This window comes from Myxocyprinus asiaticus, chromosome 6 (assembly GCF_019703515.2).
Source record: "Myxocyprinus asiaticus isolate MX2 ecotype Aquarium Trade chromosome 6, UBuf_Myxa_2, whole genome shotgun sequence".
NCBI classification, from domain to species: Eukaryota; Metazoa; Chordata; class Actinopteri; order Cypriniformes; family Catostomidae; genus Myxocyprinus; species Myxocyprinus asiaticus.
The window spans coordinates 25561410-25580566 of NC_059349.1; the positions used below are offsets into that span (position 1 = coordinate 25561410).

A 19157-nucleotide genomic window follows, 5' to 3' on the forward strand; every position below is an offset into this window, starting at 1 on the left:
AAGGATTAGTTCACCCAAAAATGAAACTTCTGATATAATTTACTCACCCTCATGTCTTTCTTCTGTGGAATACAAAAGGAGATATTTATAGTAGTGTCCAAGCTGCTCTTCTCAGTACATTGAATGTAAATGGTGACCTCAGCTGAAGAACTTCAAGGCAAGATTTTCTGTGAATAACAACTTAAATGTCCATCTATTCCTCACATAAATCTATTATATTGCTTCAAAAGATTTGGAATATTGTGCATGAGTCGTATCGACTACGTTTATGGTGCTTTTTGTCTTTTTTGGAGTTTGAAACACCCTGGTCCCCATCCACTTTCATTGAAAGGAAAAGCTTGAACATTCCTCAGAACTTCTCCTTTTGTGTTTCACAGAGGAAAGAAAGTCATATGAATTTGGAACAACATGAGGATGAGTATATGATTACAGAATTAATTTTTTTTCTGTGAACTATCCCTTTAAGCACATATTTGCTTAAAGGAATGTTCCGGGTTCAATACAAGTTAAGCTCATTCGAAAGCATTTATGGCATAATGTTGATTACCACAAAAATACATTTGGACTCGTTCCTCCTTTTCTTTAAAAAAAAAAAAAGAAGCAGGGGCCTGGGTAGCTCAGTGGTAAAGATGCTAGCTACCACCCCTGGAGTTCACTAGTTCAAATCTCAGGGCGTGCTGAGTGACTCCAGCTGGTCTCCTAAGCAACCAAATTGGCCCAGTTGCTAGGGAGGGTAGAGTCACATGGGGTAACCACCTCGTGATCGCTATAATGTGGTTTGCTTTCAGTGGGGCACGTGGTGAGTTGTGCATGGGTGCTGCAGTGGATGGCGTGAAGCCTCCACATGTGCTATGTCTCCACAGCAACGTACTCAACAAGCAACATGATAAGATGCATGGGTTGACAGTCCCAATTGTGGAGGCAGCTGAGATTCGTCCTCCACCACCCAGATTGAAGCAAGTTATTATGCCACCATGAGGACTTAGAGCATATTGAGAATTGGGCATTCCAAATTGGGAGAAGAAGGGGAGAAAATACCCCCCATCCCAAAAAAAAAGAAGATGCAAAAATCAAGGTTCCAGTGAGGCACTTACAATGGAAGTGAATGGGGCCAATTTTTTAACGTTAAAATACTCACTTTTTCAAAAGTATAACCACAAGACATAAACAATATGCGTGATAACATGATTACTAATCATGTTAGTACTAATCTTTTCTGGGTAAAGTTAAAGCCAATTTAACGACGTGACACCATGCGAGGATCGGACATGTGAACGACGAGCTCTGCGCACTTTGCAAGTTTTAATACTTTTCATGTCATAAACCGGAGAGATTTGATACACCCTGATCATTAACTGTTCCAGGAAGGTAATATGTCAAAGAATTAAAAATCCTCAGGCTCTGCAGACATTAAAAGACACTTACGTAGTAGGAGGCCATGGACCAGGGAGTCAATTTGGTCGGAGAAGTGAAGGAGATTCGGCGTGAATTGCCGAATATGTCAGCAATGCTAGTGAAGGTCATTGCTGACTTGGAGGATCTTGCTGTAATACGTTGATTGATCACTGCCATGGAGATGAAATTCAGTGATATGGTTACAAGAGTGGCGGAGGTCGAGAAATGGATCGATTATTTGAAGTCATCGGAGAGGGAATTAGCTGCTAATCCTCTAGCGACCAAAGCAGATTTGGAGTGGGTCTGGGAAAAGTTGGAAGACTTTTTAGCCGGCGAAATAATGTCCAAATTGTTCGAATTCCTGAAGACGAAGAAGGTCGAGATATGGTGAAATTTCTGGATGGGCTCTTTCCAAGTCTGCTCGACATAACGGGCCATAAACTGGAAATGGAGTGAGCTCACAGGGTTCCGGCTCGGAGATCCATGGAGAGGGACAGGCCCCGATCAATTCTGGCCAAATTTCTAAAGATCTCGTGTTACGCAAGGCGAGGAGTAAAGGAAGGCTTGTTGGAAGAACCACAGCATTTTCTTGTTCCCAGATTTTACGAATTCAACAAGAGAGAAACGTGATCGATTCAAGGAATACAAGAAACTCTTACATCAACGGAAGGTCACTTTTGCACTGATGTTCCCGGCCAAATTGAGAATAGATGCTAAGGATAGCCATAAAACATTTACATGCCCAAAGCAAGCATTGTCCTTCATAAAGTCAATGGAGTGAGTAAGTCATTTGGTGATACTCATGTTGCAGCCAAATGGGCCTGTCCGAGGAAGCTGAGCGTCTTTTTTTTTCTTTTTGTGCTGGTTCTACCTAGCGGCTAGAGTTTGTTTTGTATAGCAGCACTCCTTAGGGACATTTTGTGGATGAATCTGCACGTTCTTTGTGCTTACACCTCCTATTGGTTGGAGTTTCTTTTGTGGAGTATTTCTTGCAGGACATTGGAGTGATGGGTCATCTGTTGCACTCATGTAGCAGTTGAATGGGCTGGCTCACTGAACATTGGTTTGACTGTCCGAGGAAAATGAATGGCCATTTTTTTAAATGTATTTTTGTGTAATTTATTTATTTATTTATTTTGTGTGTGTGTGCTGGTTCCGCTAGAGGCTGGAGTTTGTTTTGTGGAGGAACACACCTTCAGGACAGTTATGTGGATAAATCTTCATGTTCTTTGTGTTTATCCCGCCTATTGGCTGGAGTTTGTTTTATAGATTATCTTCTGTTGTGTAATTCTGTTTTACAACTTTTGTATAGAAACATCGGACTTGAGCAATCCGACGGCAAAGTAGGCGTACATGGACTGTTTGAGTTTAGAGGGATGGACGCCGGTTGGCGCTGTCGTGCGCGGGGTTAATGCGCATGTTTTTATTTTTTCTGTTTGTTTGGTTCAGGGGGAGGCTCGGGGTTTGATTGTTGCACTAATGTATAATGTGGTCTTTATAATTTTATTTTTGACACACAATCTATTTTTTCTAATATGTCAAAATGTCAAATGTTAATATGAGTGGATTGTCTCTCTCCACGTGGATTGTGAATGGGTTGGGGCACCCCATAAAAAGAAGGAAGGTTATTTCTCTTCTTAAATGTAAGAAATATTATATAGTGTTTCTTCAGGAAATGCATCTTTTTTGGGGAAGATATGGGGTGGATCAAGTAAGAGCAGGGGAGTCATTACACTGATAAGTAAACATCTACAATTCATATGTCTCAAACAGATTAAAGATAAATTAGGAAGAGTCATTGTTGTTTTAGCAGAAATTCAGGGGCAAAGTCTGATTTTGGCTAATATTTACGCACCTAACGCTGATGATCAGGGCTTTTTTATAGATCTTGAAGGGATGTTGGCACCCCTTATGATATAATATTGGGAGGAGACTTTAATCTATTGATGGACTCAGTCCTTGATCATAGTGAAGCTAAAGTGTGTAAGCCCCCTAGAGCAAAAATGATGCTTCACAGGATGTGTAAAAATCTCGGTTTTACAGATATTTGGAGACTTTTGAACCCATCAGGTAGGGACTATAAATTGTTTTCAACAGTCCATAAGATTTATTCTAGAATAGGTTTTTTTTGTTTATATCTAAGTCCCTCATTTCATCTGTTGTTAAATTGCTCAATTGGAAACATCTTAGTTTCAGATCACGCCCTGGTGAATTTAGAGATGTTGCCACATATGGAGAAAAGGAAATCATATAGTTGCTGCTTTAATGTATCCCTTTTGCAAAATCCTGATTTCCAACAAATATTAAAGCCTGAAATCAATGTTTATATGGAGTATCCTCTGTGGGCGTGGCTTGGGAGGCACTTAAGGCAGTTCTTAGGGGCCGTACAGTATGCCTCATTCATCAAAAAATCCAAAGCACGAGAACTCGTGGAGGTGGAAGGGAATCTTAAAAGTGCCGAGGCAGAGCTGAAGCGCTGAATGTCGTCTGATGGCCTCAGAGAATTGACCAGATTGAAATACAGATATAATACTATTTTGTCACAGAAGGTGAGGTTTTGGCTATTCAGGGCAAGACAGTCATACTTTCAGTTGGGGGACAAAGCAGGGAAGCTTTTGGCTAGATATGTAAAGCAGAGAGAGTCTTTTTCTATCATTCCCTCAGTGAAATCTACTGGTGGTGAAATTTTTACCTCAGCCATTGATATTAATAATGCTTTTAAAGAATTCTATCTTGATCTTTATAGTTCCACATCTTTGTCTACTGATGAAGATATTAGAAATTTTGTGGAACCATTAGAACTCCCTAAACTGACGACTGAGCAAAAAAATTCTCTTGATTCTGAGATAACCTTGGAGGAGCTTGGCAAGATTATTAAGGCCATGCCTACAGGCAAGGCTCCGGGGCCAGATGGCTTTGCCGCTGAATCTTTTAGATCTTATGCTACAGAACTGGCTCCACTTTTGTTAGAAGTTTATACGGAATCATTAAAGAATGGAAAGCTTCCGCCAACCACGACACAAGCCCAGTTCAGTCTGATTCTTAAAAAGGACAAAGATCCAAGTGAGTGTAAGAGTTACCGTCCAATTTCCATGATCCAGCTAGACGTAAAAATATTGTCAAAAATTCTGGCTAACTGATTATGTAAAGTTATGACATCTCTTATACATATAGATCAGGTGGGATTTATTCAGGACAGCAGCTCTTCTGATAACAGGCGTTTCATCAATATTATGTGGTCAGTGGCGAATAATCAGACGGTTGCTGCCATCTCACTTGATGCCGAAAAGGCGTTTGATATGGTAGAATGGGATTATCTTTTTAAGATTTTGGAAATATACGGGTTCGGGAATACTTTTATTGGATGGATTAAGTTACTTTATTGACAACCGGTAGTGGCGGTACAAACAAATGGATTAATTTCATATAATTTTACTCTGAATAGGGACACCCGGCAGGGTTGTTGTTCTGTCTTACCCTGGAACCATTAGCAGCTGCGACAAGAAGGGAAGATGATTTCCCAGGGGTGGCACATAAGCTTTTGCTTTACGCAGATTATATTTTATTATTCGTCTCCGACCCCATTAGATCTGTGCCTTGCCTCCATAGAATTATTAATTCCTTTTCTTAGGATACAGAGTCAATTGGTCTAAATCCGAAGCTTTGGCTCTGACCGCATATGCCCAGTAACGGCTTTCCAGCCAGGCGCCTTCCAGTGGCCCAAACAGGGCATTAGACAATTTGTCTGATTTAGTTAGAGTTCATTTGACCCCTTAATAAAAAGGTTTTTGAGCGATGTGGGTAGGTGGGCTTCATTACCTTTATCTCTGATAGGGAAGGTTAATGTTATTAAAATGAATTGTATTCCAAAATTCAGCTACCTGCTACAGTCTCTCCCTGTAGATGTCCCCCTGACTTATTTCAAGCAATTTGATAGCATAGCGAAGTCCTTCATTTGGAATGGTGAGTGTCCTAGATTACATTTTAATAAGTTACATAGGCCAATTGACAAAGGTGGGCTAGGCCTACCCAAGATTTTGTTTTATTATTATGCATTCGGTCTCAGACATTTAGCTCATTGGACGCTTCCACCTGAGAGAGCCCCTCCCTGGTTTTGTATTGAACAGGAAGTTCTTGCCCCATTTCGCCATTGCAAAGCCTCTCTATCAAACTAATCGGAGAAGTTAAGTTACACCCCATTATCTCGCATTTGCACTCGGTATGGACAAAAGTGTCCAGAGTGTTTAATTCAGACATTTATTTAAATGTTGCCTCAAGCATATGGCTGAACCCTAAATTATTTATTAATAGGTCCCCTTTCTGCTGGTCAGAGTGGATTGTGAGGGGGGTTACTACACTCGGTGACCTATATGAGAGTGGAGTACTGAGATCTTTTGAAAATTTGGTTCAACATTTTGGGATTCCCAGATCTCAGTTCTATAGGTATTTACAGCTGTGCCACCTGCTCTGTATTGTTTTTGGTAGTAGAACACCCCCCCTAAAGCGGCAGATACTATGGGAGAGGTGATTACTGCTTTTGGAAAAGGTCTTGAGGCATCAGTGTATTACTCCCTGCTAATTCAGAGTCTGGGGGTCAGAGCTTTAACTTCTATCAAGAGATCATGTGCGAAAGATTTAAACTTGGTATTGGAGGAGGAAGTGTGGGTGCAAGGGTGCGCCTTATGCAATTCAAGATTTTTACATAGATTCTATTGGACCCCCTCTAGATTGTATAGGCTTGGTCTTAAAGACACACCCAGCTGCTGGCGATGCCAATCAAAAGATGGAGACACAACCAATGTTTTTTTTTTTTTTTGGCGGGGGGTGGGGGGGTGGGGGTCCAGATCCAAGAATTTTGGTTGAAGATTCAGAGTTTTATGTTTGACGTTTTGGGCACTCAAATAAAATTTTGCCCCAGACTCTGTATTTTGGGCGATGGGGCAGTCATAAATTTGGGGGATAACACATAAAAAATTGTGTTCTGACCAGCATTATGATTGGCAGGGAAATAATTTTAAGGGGACGGAAGTCGGATGGAGCACCCTCATTTCTGGAGTGGTGTGTGGAGATGGGGAGGGTGGCTGCTTTCGAGGAGGGGTCAAGCAGAAGGCTGGGGTTTCGGAATTTGTTTAATAGAAAATGAGGCAAATACTTAGTGTTTTTGGGGGACTCCCGGGGAGGACTGTGGAGAGAGTAGTTTAGTTTTAATTATATATGATTATTATATTTTCTTTTTTGTTTTCTTTTTTTTTTTATATTCTTATTTGTGACCACAGGAGTGTTCTTTGGGGGTCAGGGTGGGGTTGGTGATTGAGGAGGGGGAGGGGTAATAGTGGGGGTTAAATGTTAAATGTTGACTCAGTGTATATATGTTGTGTTTTTTCATTGTTATATGTCTATGAATCAATAAAAAATGTTAACTGAAAAAAAAAGAAAAAGGAATGACTCAAAATTAATTTTTGTGATAATCAACATTATGCCACAAATGCTGTCAATTGAGCTTTACTTGTATTGAACCTGGAACATTCCTTTAAACACCTTAAAAAAACATCCAAAACAAAATGAACATATGAAACTGATTTAATTATTATTTAATTTAAGATAATGATATTTAAATGATATATGGATTCTGAATATGTTAACCTTTATAGAAATTTGTGTTAAAACTGAAGCACATGAAGTACAAATCAAATAAATCACATACTGTTTGGAAAAAGACCCTGTGTTTACTGTAGAGTTGCCTGTTTGACTTTTCCACCCAATATAGATTATTTGTTGTATTTTGAGATTCTTACCACTCTGTGTAGTTATGACAAACACTTTACTTTTAGGTTGCAGGTTCAATCTTGGAGGGTAAACCTGGGGATGGAGAGCTCCTGCGATTACAATCCTGCTCATTCACAATTCAACTGTGAGTTGCTCTGGATAAAATGTATTGCTAAATACACTAAATGTAATTCCACATTTGTATCAATATGAAGAGTTGCATATGCTCATTTACCACAACAGAGCCCCCAGCGTTTGTTCTCTCTAATGATAGCAGAGAACTTGAACATCTTTTTAAAGCAAGATACAACACTACCCATTAAAAATGGCATATCCTTTTATTTAATTGGAGGAAAATTTCTGATGGAATATTAATGGCATAAGAAACGCAGATGCTCTCTTTCATGTGAATCCCGGCTCTTGATTAGGGCCACGGCCTGGTTTTTAACATGTGCTGAGGGTCCTAAACATTCTCCAAAGGGATTGTGCTCTTGTTGACTCAGGCACATCTGTCTTCCTGTTACATAGCCTATGACATGGACTAAATAAATACAAATCTAATTCAGAATATAATAGTTCTAATCCATTATCTATCTGCAGGTAAACAATAGGACTTTGGAGTGCATGGAAAATAATATATATATATATATATATATATATATTTAAATGTGCCTAAATTATTCAAGCAATATCAATTACATCTCAAACATGCAAATGACGAGTCCCAGAGCAGAAACTATGGGCCTGAACTCATAAGTGTTCAATAATTTAGTAACCCCAGATTCAAGATAGCTTCCCAAACACAATAAACCACTCAGTATGACATGATCTCTCAGCATGTTTTGTACGCCAGAAGTGGATTTCACTGGATTCGTAGTGGGAAAATATAACTTAAATGACGTGCACATATATATGTATATACAGTTGTGCTCAAAAGTTTGCATACCCTTGGAGAATTGGTAATATACGGTATGTACCATTTTTAAAGAAAACATGAGTGAGCAGGTAAAACACATTTCTTTTATTTCTTATGGGATTCATATTCAACCGTAGGTTATAACAGAATGGCACAATCATAAAACAAAACATGGCAACAAAGTAAAAATGAAATGACCCCTGTTCAAAAGTCTGCATACCCTTAGTTCTTAATACTGTGTATTGCCCCCTTTAGCATTAATGACAGCATGCAGTCTTTTGTAATAGTTGTCTATGAGGCCCCAAATTCTTGCAGGTGGTATAGCTGCCCATTCGTCTTGACAAAATGCCTCCAGATCATGCAAAGTCTTTGGTCGTCTTGCATAAACCGCACATTTGAGATCTCCCCAGAGTGGCTTGATGATATTAAAGTCAGGAGACTGTGATGGCCACTCCAGAACCTTCACCTTTTTCTGCTGTAACCACTGAAGGGTCAACTTGGCCTTGTGCTTAGGGTCATTGTCGTGCTGGAAAGTCCAAGAGCGTACCATGCGCAGCTTTTGTGCAGAAGAATGCAAATTGTCTGCCAATATTTTCTGATAACATGCTGCATTCATCTTGCCATCAATTTTCACAAGACTCCCCATGCCATTAGAGATCACACAACCCCAAAACATCAGTGAGCCATCACCATGCTTCACAGTGGGGATGTTATTCTTTTCACTATAGGACTTGTTGACCCCTCTCCAAACATAGCGCTTATGGTTGTGACAATAAAGCTCTATTTTGGTCTCGTCACTCCAAATTACAGTGTGCCAGAAGCTGTGAGGCGTGTCATGATGTTGTCGGGCATATTGTAACCAGGCTTTTTTGTGGCATTGGCGCAGTAAAGGCTTCTTTCTGGCAACTCGACCATGCAGCTCATTTTTGTTCAAGTATCATCGTATTGTGCTCCTTGAAACAACCACACCGTCTTTTTCCAGAGCAGCATGTATTTCTCCTGAGGTTACCTGTGGGTTTTTCTTTGTATCTCAAACAATTCTTCTGGCAGTTGTGGCTGAAATCTTTCTTGGTCTACCTGACCTTGGCTTGGTATCAAGAGATCCCAGAATTTTCCACTTCTTAATAAGTGATTGAACAGAACTGACTGGCATTTTCAAGGCTTTGGATAACTTTTTATATCCTTTTCCATCTTTATAAAGTTCCATTACCTTGTTACGCAGGTCTTTTGAAAGTTTTTTTTCTGCTCCCCATGGCTCAGTATCTAGAATGCTCAGTGCATCCACGTGAGAGATAACAAACTCATTGACTATTTATACACAGACACTAATTGCAATTTAAAAAGCCACAGGTGTGGGAAATTAACCTTTAATTACCATTTAAACCTGTGTGTGTCACCTTGTGTGTCTGTAACAAGGCCAAACATTCAAGGGTATGTAAACTTTTGATCAGGGCCGTTTGGGTGATTTCTGTTATCATTATGATTTAAAGAGGAGCCAAGCAATTATGTGATAATAAATGGCTTCATATGATCACTATCCTTAAATAAAAGACATGTTGCATCAGTCATATTTTCAAAATCAATGCCAAAATTTTCACAATTTCTGCCAGGGTATGCAAACTTTTAAGCACAAATGTATATATATATATATATATATATATATATATATATATATATATATATATATATATATACACTACCGTTCAAAAGTTTAGGGTCACTTACTCATTCTTTCTTTCTTTTTTTCACATTTTAGAATAATAGTAAAGTCATCACAACTATGGAATTATAGAAATGGAAATATGGGAATTATGCTGTGACTAAAATCCAAAATAAATCAAAACTATGTTATATTTTAGCATCTTCAAATTGGCCACACTTTGCCTAGATTTATATATATGTATATGCTTTGTGTGGTGTGTGTAAAAAACAACAACAACAACAACAACAAAAAACATCATACCATTTAAAGGAATATTCCATGTTCAGTACAAGTTAAGCTCAATCGACAGCATTTGTAGCATAATATTAATTATCACAAAAATATATTTTGACCTGTCCCTTCTTTTCTTTAAAGAAAAAAATAAAAAGCACAAATCTGGGTTACACACTTACAATAGAAGTGAATGGGGCCAATCTGTAAATGTTAAAATACTCACTATTTCAAAAGTATTACCACAAGACATCAACATGCATTTTAACATGATTTTAGTGTGATAAATTGCGTAGGCCTACTAACCTTTTCTGTGTAAAGTTATAGCCAATTTCACAACTTTTTTACAATAACGAAGTTTTGTCAACAAACCCTAAATGACTCTAAAAATGACAATTTAAACAACTTTACAGCTCAAATTAAACATGAGTTTTAACAAAATAATTAATTTAAGTGCTTTTATAAAAGCATAAGCTTCACATTTCTGCCTTTAAACTCTCCAAAATTGTTAGTGCCTCACTGTAACTTTGATTTTTGCTTTTTTGTGTATGTGTGTGTGGTAATCAACATTATGTCACAAAAGCTGTCGATTGTGCTTAACTTGTATTGAACCCGGAAAATTCTTTTTTTCAAGAACAGGCAAGGACCCAAGTGCTGGATGCAAAAATTTAAATATTTTCTTTAGAAAAAGAAAACATAAAACATTGCATGAGAGAGAGAGAGAGAGAGAGAGAGAGAGAGAGAGAGAGAGAGAGAGAGAGAGAGAGAGAGGGAGGGAGAGGAATCAGCCGAAAACCGGCACAGACAAAAACAGAGGATTAAAATAGAGAGGTGAAATACGTAGGTCTTTAGACTAGACCGTGAACGTGCAGCAAACACTCTGCAACACTATGCAACAATCAGACAAACACTGAAGGAAGTTGGTGAGCTAAATAGACCAGAGAAAACAAGCAACGGGGAGATAATGATAGCTGAGCCATCGTGAGTAATTATCTCAATGAAACAAACACTCGCCCTAAACAAGTGAACTGTAAAACAGAAATGACAATAAACACACATGGAAACAAACACATATTCATAGAGCAGCCGATCTAATGTAGAACCCCAACACGTTTAACATGAAAATAATTCAGTCTAATTGATTTTATATGAAAAATAACAGTTTATAAGACTAGTCTGATTGTTAATTGTAGATGTCATATATAAAGTTTAGTCTAACCCAAGGAAACGCCTCAAGAGTAAGACAGCGGAAAGTATTGCTAAAAACAGGAACAGAGACAGCTGACACACTGATGAATCATGCAACTGATGTAAACTCCCTGTATCTTTACATCTTAAATTTATCAGGGCAAATTTCTTTTTATGCAAAATACTGAGAGGTCTGAATAGAGTTATAGCTTCCAGAATCACTGTCATGTATGAAGGCCCTTGTACTAGTATGTCTTTGTTTGACTGGCCTCTGTTGAATCCCTCTTCACTTCTGTTTTGTGGGTTACAGCAGGAAAGAGTCCAGGCTCTTTCTGACTGTCAATAATGCAGGAGGTTGTGTGAGTTAATGGGGCAGGCGGTAGATACAATGTGGACCTTGTGGACATGGATGTGGCAGAGCAGAGGATGAATAATACACACAGGTTACATGTTTGAAGGGAGAGAAACCAGACAGAGACAGAGAGATAGAAAGGGAGGCTCAGTGCTGTTCTTCAGTATGAGTTTCAAACCAATGCTCTGACTGCCATGAATATGTTACAATTTGTAAGAATGGTCTGCGCATATATAGTACTTCAGCATGCAAATGACTAGATCCACAGAGGGTACTCAGGTCTTCATGTTGTCTACACTGTAAAAGTGGTAAAATGCAACTGATACCTTAAAAATAACTTTTGTTAGTGTAACAATGTAGTCAAGTTGGTTCAATCATATGAAATATGTTTTGATTTGAATGAAACCAGTTAATTTGGGTGTTACCACATGAAGCACATTTATAGGTTCCTTGACAAAAAATGTTTTCACTATGTACTGTTTTCTTTTCATCTGATTGACAGAGTGCGTGATAGACTTAAAGTTTTAATTACACACATTTCAAGTTGCAATAAAGAGTGAATCTGTGTTATATAGTCACAAATAACTGTAAAAAGTGGTAACCTATAATTGATACCTTAGAGAGCTATTTCTACCTTACCCTTAACATTAGTTTTGTTAGCATAACTTAAAGTATTCAGGTTGATTCAGACGTGTTAAGTAATATTTTTGACTTGAATAAAACCAGTACATTTAGATGTTACCGCATCAAGCACATTTTTAGGTTAACATTTTCAGTCTATCTAACCTTGTTGTTTTATATTTCATTGTTAAGAGCTTGCTTGCTGGACGTAAACTGAAAAACATCTAGCAGAAAAATATTTGAAGACCACAGCAAAATTCCTGGATTTTAATTATTAATAATGTACACTTGAAAAAAACAATGTTAACTAAAAACAACATCTAAATTAGTTTTATTTAAGTCAAATTTTTTTTTTTTATTTAACATCACTGAATGAACCTGACTACATTAAGTTACACTACATTTTAAGAGTTGGATCAGGAGGAAATAATAATAAAAAAAGAGGGTCACCACTTTTTTCAGTGTGGAAGAGAAGCAAAATATGAACACTGATGGTACATGGTGTATTTCATGCCTTTACTACTTGATGTGATAAGCATTGTGATATCTTAAAATGCAGTACGGGTATTACATTATGTTTGCTGGTTAAATTACAGTTAAGAATCATATATTTGATCTGATTTGTGCCTTGCATTTTATTTTCAACACACCGTTCTCATTTTGCCAAGAGTGCACAGTGGATTTTTTTTCCCCCACCACATCACAGTAATAAAGTGTGATGCTTAATTATTATTAATAATAATTCCTTACATTTATATAGTGCTTTTCTAGGCACTCAAAGCGATTTACATAGTATAGGGGGAATCTCCTCTATCACCACCATTGTGCAGCATCCACCTGGATGATACGGCATCAGCCATAGTGTACCAGTACACTCACCACACACCAGCTATTGATGGAGAGGAGAGTAGGGTGATGTAGCCAATTCAGGGATGGGGATTATTAGGAGGCCATGATAGATAAGGGGCAATGACTAATGGGGGGAATTTGGCCAGGACACCAGGGTTACACAACAACTCTTTACAAGAAGTGCCATGGGATTTTTAATGACCACAGAGAGTCAGGACCTCAGTTTCACGTCTCATCTGAAAGACAGAACAATGATTAGAAGAGGCCCCATATGCCACAGCCAGCCATGACATGGCCCAGGGGATCTTCTGTTGTCTCCCCAGGCACAAATTGTGGGCTTATAACTCTTATAAAAGGTAGCACTCAAAAACTATAAGGATACCTCCAGTAAACTGTATTTGACATTCAGCTATTGCACTTTAAGCAGTAATTTTGAAAAAAGAGTACCAATTTGGCCTTCTGTTTTACCAGCACTTTGTGTACTAACTTGGCCATAGGCCTCTTTAAAATTGTAATGGCATTGTGATTACCAGATGTCTCTCACTTGCATGCTTACATTTGGCATCATTTACATGAAGGTTTCTAAAACTGTCTTAAGTCTTCCTCAACATGGAGGAATGTGCACGGTGTTCTTCTTTTCAGCTCCTTACATTAGATGGCGGTGTATCGTACTAACTAGCGCTTTGCAACACGAGAAGAAAACAAACACTGAATTATTCAACATGGCGTCGTGCAGCAGGGCTCAAGTGATTTCACTCTACAGGATGCTTATGAAAGAAAGTAAAAAATTTCCCTCGTATAATTATAGGTACGTCTTGGAAGGTTTAGTCTGTTCTCTATAATTAATGTCGAAATATAATATTGGCTCATACACCAGACAAATGTGCAGTAGCCTTTTTAATATTTTAAATAAGTCGGTATTTCAATAAGTAAACGGTAGTACAATTGTCAACCTTTGAGTACCATGGACATTATGGTACACCTCAAAATATAATTGTTAGCATATTTACACCATCATGTATTATTGGTACTACAACTGGCCTCTTGTTTTTTTGTAAGGGTTAATTAGCGTTTTTAGAAAATCCAGTATTCCTTAGTTATGTAACGCAAATTTTATTTTCCATTTTTATGTGAATCAGTGGTTCTCAAATTACCGTTAATAAATGTTGTGATTCCCGCGGTTTCGAGAACTGTGTTCTTCAAAAAACGCAGTTGCTGAAAGGAGGGTTCTTGATTTCAAATAAGAAATATGATGCCAGTTTACATGTTGTACATCTAGAATTTTAGCTGTTTTTAGCATTTTTCGATTTATTATAGAAAGTTAAATAATATATTATAGTTTAACTTAATTTAAATTATTATAAGTCATTTTTATAATTTATGTCATTAAAGGGATAGTTTACCCCAAATTTAAAAATTCTCATAATTTACTCACCCTCATGTAATCCCAGATGTGTTTGACTTTAATCTGCAGAACACAAATTAAGATTTTTACAAGAATATCTCAGCTCTGTAGGTCCATACAGTACAAGTGAATGGTGGCCAGAACTTTGAAGGTCCAAAAAGCACATAAAGGCAGCATAAAAGTAATCCATATGACTCCAGTAATTAAATCAGTGTCTTCAGAAGTGATATGATAGGTGTGGGTGAGAAACAAATCAATATTAAGCCCTTTTCCAATATAAATCTCCATTGTCACATTCTTTTGTTTTTGGTGATTCGCATTCTTTGTACATGTCACCACGTACTGGGCAGGAAGAATTTATAGTGAAAATGGAGTCAATTATTGATCTGTTTTTCACCCACACCTATCATATCGCTTCAGGAAATATGGATTTAACCACTGGAGTCGTGTGGATTACGTTTATGCTGCCTTTATGTGCTTTTTGGACCTTAAAGTTCTGGCTACCATTCACTTGTGTTGTATGGACTACAGAGCTGAAATATTCTTCAAAAAACTTTGTGTTCTGCAGAAAAAAGAAAGGCATGCACATCTGGGATGGGATTTTCATTTTTTGGGTGAACTATCCAAGTCAGAAGATCTTGTGGGCCCCCCCTTGAAAGTTTGGAGGCCCACTGGTTGAGAACCATTACTGTAAAAGAACATTTACTGTTTGCTTTCAGAACATATGCACTTCGCAGAGTGAAAGATGGCTTCAGGGAGAACCTTCAGGTTGACAACCCCAAAACACTTGATATGCTAATAAATCAAGCTAGAGAGAATCTGGCAATCATCAAGAGACAGGCAAGTAATGGCTTCAGGATCTTTTGCATAGAGTGTCGTCAATGTTTCTTATAAGGTTCTTCATCTTAATGTAGTAACACTCACCCATGTTTCACAGGTATCCATTGGCCAGCTGTATTCTGCACAGAAGACTATAGTTGAGGAGCAGCGTGATTTATAATTAAGGCCCTTTATAGGAATACTCTTCAGCACCAAAAACAGTGCTCATACTGTATAAATTAAGCTCTAGGAAAGAAAAAAATCTGTGTTGAAGCCCATAAAATTTACAACTAGTCTATCCTTTTTGTAAAATTGTAATGTATATCAGAGTAAACTGTAAATTTAATTTATGTTGATGCAATTATTTTTCAACAAATAAATGGTATACAAATAATGAGGTCAGTGTTGCCTTAGAACATCGTTTCACTGTAAACACGATTAAAAAGTGAATACCTCATTTTGTGCAATATCACGTATTAACTGTTTATTTCACAGATTTAGGAAGCTTTTATTACAAATGTTGATTATTAGTGCAGCTGCAAGTCAAAAGTCAAGTTAACTTTATTGAACTTCATTTCTGATCATTGCATCATGACATTCTGTCAATTAACGACTTGGGTTGTTAAGCAGTCTGAATCCTTAAAGTGTAGTTCTGTCCATCATTATTGTCCCAGTATTCCCCATGATTAGCCCGACAAAACACTGCGAAATGCACTGATGAATCTGTGTCAAAACAGGGTGGTGCGTGCAATGTAAATTCAAACTGTTCCCATTTTAGCACATTTTCTTCATCCAGTTTTAGGGCGGCCTGTATATCCGAAAATGTCAGCCAGTTATTTAAAGTGTACCTGATCCCAACTTCTCTTCTTTCGTTACTGGGCATGACTCTTATAACACCTTTCACTTCAGAACCGGTTGCGACACTCTCCAGTGCAACTCCCAGACGGCGTGTTTTTAAGAGCAGTTCTACAGAACTAACAGGCTTGTTAAAAGTTGGTACTAAACGTGCAAAGTTAAGAGCTGACATCAGGTAATGTGTTGGAGGGTAACTCTGGAGTCCAGATACACTGCACGTTTCATTTGCATCAGAGATGTCCTGTTCTCTCCGGCCACTCATCGCCTGCACAAGCTTGCCCATGATGCTGAGGAAGGCTTGATTGAATGCAGCCGTTTGTGCATTCTCCTCCGTCCTCAAGGCCGCTTCCTGCTCCCTTGCTTGCCGGGCAACATCAATGGCCATCTGCAAACTGCGCTCCCTCTGTGCCCGGTTCAGCTCCTGCTGTTGAATGTCGGCCGCGAGCATCTCTCTTAGGACGGAAAGATGCTCATGTTGGTGCAGGCTCCGTTTCCTCTTGCCTGAATAAAAATTTAGAAAAGGTAGAAATGGGATGTATTTAACCCTCTGTTTTTTGTTTATTTGTTTTTTTTTACATAAACTAGAGGTTGTTACTGTGACAAATATTTTTTGTGACTACAATACAGCTAACTTGATCACATATCAATCCATTTATGAAAGAACTGTAAATTAACATCCCTTAAATGATCTAAAGTTTGAACTAATCACAAAGTTGCAGTAGATAGAAATCATGTATTTATGGTTCATGATACATACTATATTATTTCAGGCATTCAAATAGTCATGAGTCAAGCATTCGGTAAGCTTAACCTAAAAATATGATTTGTAGCCGTGAGTGTTAGCCATATTGCATACCTGTGACCACACGCTCCAGTGTCATGCTGGTGCTGGAGGTTGGTGGTGTTGGCGGTCGTGCTGGTGTGGAACTTGAGGCGTCATTACAAGAAGGGGCGCTTATTAAAGAACCCTGATCACTCGTAGACAAGAAATCTGAAATAGAAGGTTTGTACAATTTGCTTGTATTGCACGAATTACTGCGACCCAAAACAAACTAGCAACAACAAACCAAGAACATTACTGACCATAAACAACACGACCGCTAGCTGTTAGCTACTAGCTCATTGTGCTGCATAAAGCAATTGCTGCATGGTGATTTACACAAGTGTAACAGTTAAAATGGCCTGGTTGTTTTAGAAGCAAGCTTTCCAGTAGTTGGTCAACTAAATAAAGTGAAGCTTTCAAGCAGAATATAAAGTTAACGGAACAAAACGTACCATCCTCCATCTTGGGCTCCAGCAACGGCGTGGCCGATTCCAGGGCACTCTCCCTCCCATTGATCGCCGGTCTGTTGCCATAGATAGCGTCCATTTGGTCGAACCACTTCCACTTTTTTTCACTGTTTGAACCACTCCGGCTGTTGTGGTCCTTGATGCTTCTGTAGTCACTTTTAAGTTTTTTTAACTTTTCCCTACACTGTTTATAGGTCCGGTGGTAGCCGTGTGCGGCCAACAGCTGAGACACTTCCCGAAAGACTTTTTCGTTTCGCGTCGCCCCATCCAACTCTCGATGGATCCTCTCCTCGGCTACTAAAGAGAGTAACGTCTGCACCTCGTTCACTGACCACGGCGTGGGTTTGCACACAGCCATTTCTTATTTACAATTCGAAAGTCGCGTGAACAAATGATACTGCTATCCTGTTGCTAACTTTAAAACTAGCGGGTTGATGTCCCGTGTCGCAAATTCAGTGACGCTAGTAGTGACGATTCTCTCTGACCAATCAGTGATCTGCAGGGTTTTGACGTCACATATAGTATCGGCTTGACCGAGGTGGTACTAAAAAAGTACCAGGTACTATCCACAGTGCAAAACCCCCAAAAAGCGAGCTGAGCCGAGTCGAGTCGAGCTGAGCTGTACCGTGCAGTGCAGTTTTGCTCTTCCTCTATCAGTTTTGTCATTTTTTTTGTGTGTTTCAGTTCAGACCATCTTTCATCAGTCTTGTCCGGATTAGAAGTCGCGCCATACGCCTCTGACTGCTTGTTCTCCATCTGTATTCATGATACCCAAAACTGAGAACCAAAAAGTCTCTTTAAATGAGTACTGTACTTGTACTCTTTAGGTAAGTAAGATACTTGACAAATACAACATGAGTATACAGTTGTGTCACAACATCGCTTGTCTGTGAAAACAAATTGATGATGACAACCAAATATACTGGGCATTTAAAAAGAAGAACTGCTATGAAACTGATATTATATCTGCAGTTTATTTTTTTATTAATTGATTTATTATGATAACTATTTAAATATATATATATTCATTTATTTATATGAGTCATATAGAATATTTTTTTAAGACCACTGATGGGATAAAAGTTAATATGCTTAAATTTTTTTTTTTTTTTAAACTACAAAATTATAATATAATTACATATTTATATTAAAGGGGTATAACGGGGCTAAAGGCACGCCTTAAGGTGGTACCCCAATAAAATTAGCATTCTTCTGGTCACAAAATGTATCAAGATCGAATTTTTTTAATTTAATTTTTTGAATGTCGATGGAACAACATACTTTGTGTGAAAAGAAATAATAACGGAAGGTTGTTTTGATTAAAATTCTGTTCTTTTTAAAGGTGTTGAGGGAGCCTTTTACCCCATACACTTTAAAGTGAAATTGTGTAGATATAGGAGCAATAGTTATAGTGCACAATTTGTCAACTAATGCAAATTATTTTGAGACAGCAAGATGTTTTACTGAGTGAAAAATTAAGATAAAGCTTACTCAACTACTTCAGAAAAGGGTTTCCTATTAATTTCAAACACATTTGCATTTGCATAACATTTCAAATGCAACATGACAGCGAGTGAATACATTTGTATGAACATGGAACTGTTTATATTTTTTATGACACAATGCAGGGGAGTCAGTTTTACTATGTCATAATATTCCAAAAGAAAACAGTCGAAATGCTAGGGGAAAGTTCAAGATTACTTTGCGCATTACATTGCACATATCACAACACGGTGTTAATTTAACAAAGTAGGCTATTCTATACTAA

At 38.1% G+C, this 19157-nt stretch overlaps 2 protein-coding genes across 2 annotated transcripts; one reads left to right on the forward strand and one right to left on the reverse strand.

Annotated features, from left to right (window-relative positions):
- Positions 1 to 13692: 13692 nt before the first annotated feature.
- LOC127442257 (LYR motif-containing protein 4) lies at positions 13693 to 15638 on the forward strand. Its single transcript, XM_051700135.1, has 3 exons — positions 13693 to 13828; positions 15145 to 15265; positions 15363 to 15638. Exons 1-3 carry the CDS (start codon positions 13743 to 13745, stop codon positions 15423 to 15425), a joined length of 270 nt encoding a protein of 89 aa, XP_051556095.1. The 5' UTR covers positions 13693 to 13742; the 3' UTR covers positions 15426 to 15638.
- A 63-nt stretch (positions 15639 to 15701) lies between these two features.
- Positions 15702 to 17849, reverse strand: LOC127442256 (uncharacterized). The gene is made up of 3 exons (XM_051700134.1): positions 17375 to 17849; positions 16956 to 17090; positions 15702 to 16600 (listed from the first exon to the last, which is right to left on the reverse strand). The coding sequence occupies exons 1-3, from the start codon at positions 17745 to 17747 to the stop codon at positions 15867 to 15869; spliced, it is 1242 nt and encodes a 413-aa protein (XP_051556094.1). The 5' UTR covers positions 17748 to 17849; the 3' UTR covers positions 15702 to 15866.
- Positions 17850 to 19157: the final 1308 nt, after the last annotated feature.

Coding starts and splice junctions, on each gene's coding strand:
- LOC127442257 (XM_051700135.1), top strand. CDS start 13,743: ATGGCGTCGTGCAGCAGGGCTCAAGTGATTTCACTCTACAGGATGCTT. Junction 13,829..15,144: donor TTTCCCTCGTATAATTATAG/GTACGTCTTGGA, acceptor GTTTGCTTTCAG/AACATATGCACTTCGCAGAG. Junction 15,266..15,362: donor TGGCAATCATCAAGAGACAG/GCAAGTAATGGC, acceptor CATGTTTCACAG/GTATCCATTGGCCAGCTGTA.
- LOC127442256 (XM_051700134.1), bottom strand. CDS start 17,747: ATGGCTGTGTGCAAACCCACGCCGTGGTCAGTGAACGAGGTGCAGACG. Junction 17,091..17,374: donor GGAGCCCAAGATGGAGGATG/GTACGTTTTGTT, acceptor CTTCTATTTCAG/ATTTCTTGTCTACGAGTGAT. Junction 16,601..16,955: donor ACTGGAGCGTGTGGTCACAG/GTATGCAATATG, acceptor ATTTTTATTCAG/GCAAGAGGAAACGGAGCCTG.